This window comes from Neolamprologus multifasciatus, chromosome 20 (assembly GCF_963576455.1).
Source record: "Neolamprologus multifasciatus chromosome 20, fNeoMul1.2, whole genome shotgun sequence".
Classification (NCBI taxonomy): Eukaryota; Metazoa; Chordata; class Actinopteri; order Cichliformes; family Cichlidae; genus Neolamprologus; species Neolamprologus multifasciatus.
The window spans coordinates 7,048,748-7,057,191 of NC_140458.1; the positions used below are offsets into that span (position 1 = coordinate 7,048,748).

At 40.4% G+C, this 8,444-nt stretch overlaps 1 protein-coding gene across 2 annotated transcripts; it reads right to left on the reverse strand.

The window, feature by feature from the left end:
• Positions 1–2,462: 2,462 nt before the first annotated feature.
• mul1 (mitochondrial E3 ubiquitin protein ligase 1) lies at positions 2,463–8,035 on the reverse strand. 2 transcript variants are annotated; one of them, XM_085146861.1, is made up of 5 exons: positions 7,908–8,035; positions 6,105–6,250; positions 5,929–6,016; positions 5,713–5,833; positions 2,463–4,238 (listed from the first exon to the last, which is right to left on the reverse strand). In XM_085146861.1, the coding sequence occupies exons 1-5, from the start codon at positions 8,032–8,034 to the stop codon at positions 3,509–3,511; spliced, it is 1,212 nt and encodes a 403-aa protein (XP_085002987.1). In that variant the 5' UTR covers position 8,035; the 3' UTR covers positions 2,463–3,508. The 2 variants fall into 2 exon arrangements, with proteins under 2 accessions (XP_085002987.1, XP_085002988.1); XM_085146862.1 differs by lacking the exon at positions 7,908–8,035 and adding an exon at positions 7,630–7,890.
• Positions 8,036–8,444: the final 409 nt, after the last annotated feature.

Here is an 8,444-nt window from a genome sequence, read left to right on the forward strand (position 1 = left end):
ATTGCTGTAAGATGGCTTCCTCTGGAGGCACATATGAATCCCTGCTGGTCTGAAATTGAACCGTGCACAAGCATTTTCTCCTACTTCTGATCTAACATTTTGATTTTCAGTTTTACTGACTAAAATTGAATACAGTCATGCATTTGTCAGTGAAATTATAGTTTCATACCTTTACCTGGCCTCAAGATGAAACCTTTTGGAGCTCTAAAGTGAAACAGCCAAATGAATAAAGGCATGATTCATCTGGCATAGGGAGGCAAACAGAATCCTACAAACGGCAGCTGGATTTGCGCTATTCAGAAAATAACTATAATTCAGCTTTAGATGTCACATTTTTATGCCTATTCATGCTCTTTAATTCCAAGATCTGAATCACTGGTTTCCCTCACAGGCCAATACCTCCCTCTCCTGGCAGAAATCTCCACCAGCTGACTAATAACAAAAGTGAAACACCCTTTTGCTTTTGCTCCTTTTGTATTTAATGAGGTTTCAGCTGCAAACAGTCAGCAAGTTGATTTCAACTCCAGCGGTCAGTGGTTATTATGTTTTCACATGTTGTCCCTGCACTGTTCTCAAGCTGCCACTCTCTGTACTGTGGCTGAATGCACTAAAGCCCGAGCACCCGCTGCACGCTTTTTTATTAGCAGTCATCCAGAGGAAAGCAAAGAAATAACACGACAGGGTCAGCTTGATCCCAGTCTTCAGAACAAGAACAGAAAGTTGTACAATTATCCCCCCCGTCACCCACCTTCCTCTCTGCGGTGTGAATCACAGCCTTTGGTCTGCCTCCTCCGCACAGATCACAACCTGGAATGAACTGCCAGACCTTACCAGTGCTAAAACAATACGACTTTAAAAGCGTCCTGCTATGCTTTTCCTCAACTACTGTCATAAATGTGCTGTTACACCAATGGGTGCTGGTATTAAACATGAGATCAATGCATGTGCGACAGATCCCAGTGAGCTAAAAGCTCAGCCAACTGCTCTTAATGCTCAGCTTCAAACTGTTTTTTCTACTCCCGTCTCTCTATGGAGTCCCAAAAAGCTTTTCAAGGAAAAATATTTGAATGTCACTGGAAACTGTGCGACTCTTCTTCGAATAGTACCCCCTACCCCAAACTGCTCTCGAAAGACAGTGTGAAGTTGTACCACACTTTATCTGGCGCCGTTTGCACTGGACCTAGTTCATTTTTAGTTTCTGCAAGAAAACATTTCAATAGCTGTACTTGTCTTTAGACTTGCATGTTTCTCAAGTTTGCACAGTAACATCTACTATCACTACATCTCACACGCTCCGAGTGACATGCATAGTTTGTTTAAAGGTTCAGTATGCTGGATTTATAAATACTACTTTTTGTCATATTTCCTCAAACCGTTGCTATGTTCCAATAGTATGAATACAACACAGATCACCTCATATGACACCTCTTGAATACCGTTTGCAAGGATCAACCATGCCTGAATGAAAACAACCAATTAGAGCGGCGCCTCCAACACACTATCAATAACTACTTGTGCCCATGCAGAGCAGCGCCCCCATGTTCAGCATATGGTCTCACTCAATCTAGTGCAGATTCTGAAGTGGGAGAAGGAGAAGTTTCAGTAATTCATAGGCTGAAAAACAACAGGCAGCAGTGATGAAGTCTCTGCAAACAGCTTGTAGGTGCCTTATCACCACCTTCTGGCAGTAGTAATATATTATCTTCTACCAGGCATCCATAAAAACAAGGGGAAATACATAATGTTTTACTGATTTTAATATTAGATAAGCCTATCCCAGCTGCCTTAGGGCGAGAGGAAGGGTACACTCTGGAAAGGTTGCCAGTCTGTTGCAGGGCTAACACACAGACAAAAACAACCAGTCGCACTCACGTTCACACCTATGGGCAATTTAGAGTTTCCAATTAACCTTTACCCACTAACTGCATGTCTTTGGACTGTGGGAGGAAGCCGGAGTACCCAGAGAGAACCAGACCTTCTTGCTGTGAGGCAACAGTGCTAACCACCGTGCTGCCCAAAATTACACCGTGATGTAATTTAATATTTTAATAGCCAAAAAAATCTCGCTTACAAGCCAATTGTAAGCAAGATGGCTAAAAGACACTTTAAAAACCTTATACATGAACTAAAACTATCAACAGAATTCACAGAAGCTTTGACTTTATGTCCACAACATGTTTGTTTTGTTTGGAACAGATAAGTGAAACTTTCCTAGTTATACAGGCAATTGGGATTAGGAATTGGTGGGAAAGAAAGGTTAAACAGCAGCATCCACTATTAAAACACTGCCCTCTGGGTGGTCAAAGTTTTCTTTAAACCTTTAGATGCTAATGAAAAAAAGTACCTTTATAAAAGACGACAGCTTTAAATGTGGAGGAGCTAAATCAGCTTGTTTCCGACAGTGAAGAAACTGAGCAGCTGCACCAAGGTCCAGTATGAGATAAATAATTTCGACCATTGAATTATGTAAAGCTACTTTAATAGAGCCAAAGAATAAACACAGAGCTAGAAATGACCACAACACGTCCCCTTAAAAAAATGCTAGCAGGAAAACAAAACAAATTAAGATAAGCAAAATGAGCCCGTTTCCCAAAAGCACCTTAAGGCTAAGCTTATTGGATTATCCACATCAATAACAAAAGTTTCCCAAATGCAAAATAACTTACAGACATTCTTAGAGATACTCAAACATTGAAGTGTGCCTTCTGCTCTGGCTGTGAAAGGCTGCAGAAGGGCCTGGGAGAAGTTTTAACTGCAGCTTTTATTGCTTATGCTAATTTCTAAGCCCTGTGATGATCTTTCAGAAACACAGATGAAAAACAGCTATATTTTGTACGACGCCCATTTTCTCTTTGTAGCAAATTAATGTAATAACATGAAACAGAATCAAACCGTAACCGGCGATTGACACTTTTAATTTGACTTTTCTGACTAATATAACACTTTTTTGTTTTGTTGAGTGTCACGTACTTGCACGAATGACAGGAAGATGTTGATAATAAGTGCTCAAATGCATATATTTATAGAAGTGCTGTGACTTAATCTTCACTAACTTCCTAAGGGTGTTGGTGTAATTTGGCAACAAGCAGAGAAAGCTGTTGACAACTGCACTTTAAGCTGTGTTTTCCCACTGAACAATCACAAATGTTTCTACAACATTCAAGCTTTTTAACTGATAAACTGCATTTTTATCTGCCTCAGAAAATGCTTTCAGAGACTTAGATTATCAGGAAGCAGGGCCAAGATTTGTGAGAGTGTGAGCACACAAGACCTCATTTCCTCTCTGAACACGACAAGAGGAAAATCCATTTTCTCAATCAAGATGAATTTCCGCTTTTCAATTCTGATTTGAACATTTGATTGGAGCTGTAAATGCACTATTATTCAACAGAGATTTGTCGCAGGAAAAGCAGAAACAAGTGCCCGTTTTGAGCCTGAAAAGGCAGTTTTTGAAAGATAATCTTCAAGGTACACAATGGCTGCAACAGGCTGAGAGGACTCTTGCACATTAGCTGTTGTAAAGAGGCACCACCCTGTCTATAGATGCCCTGCAAATGGGGCATTTCTTTGGCTCTGGCAGGGCCTCGTAGCACTGGTTGCAGGTACACACATGACCACACTCTAGAAACACGCAGGAGCGATCCCGGCTCAGGCAGACAGTGCAGCTGGTGGGGGATATGCTGCTTTCCTCTATGTTAAGTTCTCGCAAACGCTTCCTCTGTTGTTCCTTGAACTCCTCAAGTATGCTCCTCTCCTTCTTGCTCTGTCTGCGATGCATGTATTGCTTCCACAGGATGTAGAGGAGCGTGGAGCAGGCAGCCATGCCGAACACAATCGCCAGAATCCTCCAGAGTCTAACGCTGGTCCCCTGCTTCCGCAGGAGAGACTCGTAGTCCAGCCGAGTGAGGAAATAACAGAAGCCCTGTTTGGGTGGTTGGAGCTTGATCAGGTTGTTATCCAGGACCAGCTCTCCGACTCCTGTGATGCTGTCACCCACACGCAGCATCTCCTCGGTTTCGTGGATGCCTTTTGGTCGCTCCCCGCTGATGAAGTGACCAATAACACTGGACAAGGATTGGACTGTGGGGTGGAAGTTCTCGTAGGTGGTCTCCAGATCCAACTCCGCTGCATCTAACGGGCGTATAACTCGGACTGTGGAAGCGATATCGTCATCATGTGACCCGAGGGCAAAGGGAACCGTGTTAATGCGCTGATGGATGATTTTCTCTGTGCTGTTCCTGTGTGGAAACATTACATTACATTGATTTATAATTACTATCCATGCATCAGAAAACAGCAACAGTCCAAAGCTCAGCTTATAAAGACAAACAACCATATTTTGGGCTTTTTTTTTTAATTATTAGCTCTTTATTTAGGCTCTAGTGTATTTTAAATAGTATCTTTGCATGACAATAATAATCTCAGATTATTCGGCGATTTTCTTATAATCAAATTATGTAAAACTGCCAAATAAACATTTTTAAAAGCTTTTAAAAGAATAATTTAAAAAGACATTTTTAAGAGTTTCAAGTGCGAATGACTTTTTAAGTCATCTTTTCTCTGTCTTGTTTTTTCCGACGTGTAGGGTCGATTTAATAAGAAGGATATAGGTCAGTAATGGACAGTCATTGCTTTTGCCTCAGCCTGTCAGTCACTGCTACATAATCTGAAGACCGCATGCGTTCTTTGCACACCGCCTTTGTAATATGCAATGACCTAATGAACTTAAGGCAATTTTGTGAGATTCAAGCTGGTATTTTTTTCCAAAGTTACTGAAAATATTCAATTACTTCGGCTGAAGAGCATGCACGCCCAACACTTGCTTTTAATGCACTGCACTTTTACCGCTTGCACAGAGTCCGGTATGCTTTGGACAAGAGATATCTGAGTGTGAAGGCTGGATTTTACTAGTCGATCAACACTCCTGCCCTCACCTGTGACCATGACATGTGGGTAGAGACTGAAAGAATAAGAAGACCGTGAGAATAAGAATAAGAAGGAAAAAAGCTTTCTCCGCTCTGACTCTCTTAGAGACAGGGGAAAAGAGTAGAGCTGCAACTCATCCTCAATGAAAAGAGCCAGTTTGAGGTGGTTTGGGCATCTGACTAGGACGCTTTCTAGGTGAGACATTTAAGGCAAGTCCAACTGCGAAGAGACCGAAAGGCAGACCAGGACATGGTTGAGAGATTATGTCTCTCAGCTAGCCTTGAAAGGGCATCTCTGCTTAGACTGTCACCCATGCGACTCAGTTAAGTAGCAGAAAATGGATGCTGGGACTCACTAAACAGTTGGTAGCAGTTTTTCTTTTCCCTGAATATTTGGTCATGCCTGTGAAAAAACGTTATTAGAGAAGAGGGTGACTTCAGCATGAAATAAGCTCAATTTAGTTACCAGAGTATTTGGCACTTGAGTTGTTTAGCAGGCTGCTGTCTGCGTCAGCATTACCATCTGCTCTCCCTCTAACTACAACACTGACACAACTGTTTTTCCCAACAGCGAAACGTCAGCACGTAATCCTGTTCTCCGCCTACGTTTATGAATGAATTTGATAACTGCATGCCATCATTAAGCCAAAAATCACTGAGCATAAATAGTTCCCCGTTTTTTAAATTAAAAAACAGATGTTTAGCGTGGAAAACAGAAAATGTTATTTATTTCAGCTGAATAACAAAACATTCTGTTTGTAAAAAACATATTTTTTTAACCTCTTACCAAATGTGAGTGGTGCGGTTCCACACCATCTTCTCCTCCTTCAGCGTCAGCCTCTCAATGACACCTTTGCAGTTATCGACAAACTGGCTGTTTAGTGTTTCCTTCACAGATCTCACCACACCTGCAGTGTGCAATAAATAAGTGTCAATTATTTTTCAGGACTCCCAATAAAAATAAAAGTTACTTTATTTAGGTTTTCAGCACGGCTCAGCAAACCTTCTATGACGGCATATGGGATACATCTTCCAGGAGTTTCAGACAGGATGGTTTTCAAATCTTGGTCAAGGGAGACTTTCTTTGCTTCCTGTAGAATAAAAATAAATATATACTAAAAACATAAGGAATTTTCACCCTGCATACGATAAACAGAGAAATGCAGAAATATGTCTGACCTTTAATCTGGCAACTATTGTAGCTCTGCTTCTGTAAATGGAATAGAAGAATGCGGTCAGAGCCGAGCTTGTGGCTAAAACCACAATCTGTGCCGTTGAGGGCTTCCCACTGGAGTCCATCCTGAAATCTACAGCATTGAAGGTCGCTGTGAGAGAGGAGATGAACACATCAGGAAGTTATCATTCATGTCAGTCCAATAGGCCACAACTGTCAGAGTTTGTCCTACAAAGCACTTTCTGGAACTCACTAAAAGACACTTTAGCCACAGAAAAATGATCAGCATTGTAATATTTTTAAGCACACTGAAGATGAAAAAAAAAATGCATAGATTTCTGTTGAATAAAGCAACAGACTCTTTGCTTTTGTTTTCCACAGTCCGATCAACCACAAATGTTGGAAACTGTCCATTTACAAAGTCACCACAAAGTGCAATTTTCATTTTCTGCACTTGAACTCCACATTATAGGATATCATTGTTTTTACTCCAAAATATTCAATTAGACTCCACAATATGGACACCCTACAAATAGTTTTGACTGTGCAGCAGTTCAAACTACCAATAAACCACATTTACTATGAGATTACAAAGAGCAGGAAATCCTCACAACTCAAAATTTTAAAAGAATTTTCCGCCAATCAATCTCAAAGGTCTTGTTTGTTCTACCAGAAAAACTAAACATATTAAGTTTATACTCATTTTAAATATATATTTAAAAAAATAAACATAAAATATATGACTTGGGAGTTCAGTCCTGAGCTACACACGTGGTGGAGACTGTCATGTCCTGTGGGGCATGGCAGCTGCTCTGTGGGAGAGAAGGCAACTCTGTTGAGGGTGGTGGAGGCTGCACAGAGGATGGTTGGATGCTGCCTCCCGCCACCACCACCACTATAGACATCTACACCAGCAGTGAGACTGCTGAACTCTAGTGGTCCCAGCCAAAGGTAACGCCACTTGTGTCTTTGAACTATACACTTTTTGTTTTTATTTATACTAAAGAACACTGCCAATTTGTTTTAGGGTGCTTGCTTCTGTTTCTTTTCTCTCATTCTCGTTGGCTTTTAACCAGGACCTCAGCGAAAAAAATCATTTCACCTCATGTGAGTATGTGTTGCAATGACAATAAAAATCCGTAAATATATGCAGACTTTCACCACTGCTGTTGCTAAAAATCTACCGAAACAGGAACGTCAGAGCAAAGGTTGCGTGGCATCTCGTTACAACTTAGAGCAAATTTCAAATAGGATCATCTCAAAAATAAGGCATCATTGAAACTACCTATAATTGAATGCGTATAGATAAATACTTTTGAAAAAGTCACGTCTGCGGTTCCCTAATGTTTTGCTTTTCTCCTTTTCATATCTAAATGGACTGGAAACCGCTCACAGCCTAAACGGTAAATATATAGTTTATGGTTACTCCAGTCTGGACACTAAAATAGCCCCCATTAACCAACACGACAAGCAAGTTAGCTTCAGCAAACACAACATTACTCAGTGCTAACAATTAAATCATCAGCTTACATGGTAATATCAGTCTTTGTCAGTAAATATCCTTTCGTTTAAAGCGAAGTCGTTGGCTGGAGTGTTGGCTGAAGTTATCATTTCCTTCACTTCCTCATTGACATTACTAGCTAGCTTGGCTAAATTAGCAGTTTGCTAGCTATGCCTTGACTGGAAATTAAAGGACGGCTGAGACATTTGTTTGAAATAAGCTGCAGCCGTCATATAAGGAGACAACTAAAAGCAGCTTTAACGGACTGTACAGCCACACATTTACACTCGATTTCCTGTCAACAAACCTGAAACATCAGCAGTCTCCACAGCTAAGACAACACCAACACCGGGAAAGACACCGACGTGCACTTTGCCTCCCCACCAGTAGATGGCAGTGTGGCAGCGTAATCTATTCGTGAACTTGACGGCCATACCAGCTCTTATCCAAGGTTAAATAAAACAAAAGTAAAAACTAGAAGGAAAAAACAAAACAAAAACAAACAAAAACACTTTAGATACCTAAATAAAAAACAACAACAAACAGATGTTGCAACTCGACAACAACAAACTGAAATTATATTAAGTGCTTACAAAACTAGATAATATAAAAAATTGTACATGCTTTAGTCTTTATCAGTGTATCCAAATCTGTCAAGCATCAGGAGGCTTTGGTGTATTTCTTTAGTGAGACTGGAATGTTTATATGACATTAAAAGTATCTCATCTATATCTGAATCTGACTTCCTCCACATTATAGTCATAAAAATGCTCAAAATTACACTGAAATTGGACTGATTTAATAATAAAAACTAAAATGAAATGTGCATAATCAGTCTGGAAAT

Excerpts from the sequence above, each read along its gene's own strand:
- mul1 (XM_085146861.1), bottom strand. The coding sequence starts at position 8,034 with ATGGCCGTCAAGTTCACGAATAGATTACGCTGCCACACTGCCATCTAC. Across the intron at positions 6,251-7,907 it reads GGAGACTGCTGATGTTTCAG|CGACCTTCAATGCTGTAGAT; the intron begins GTTTGTTGACAG and ends CCTCTCTCACAG. Across the intron at positions 5,834-5,928 it reads CCCATATGCCGTCATAGAAG|GTGTGGTGAGATCTGTGAAG; the intron begins GTTTGCTGAGCC and ends TGCACACTGCAG.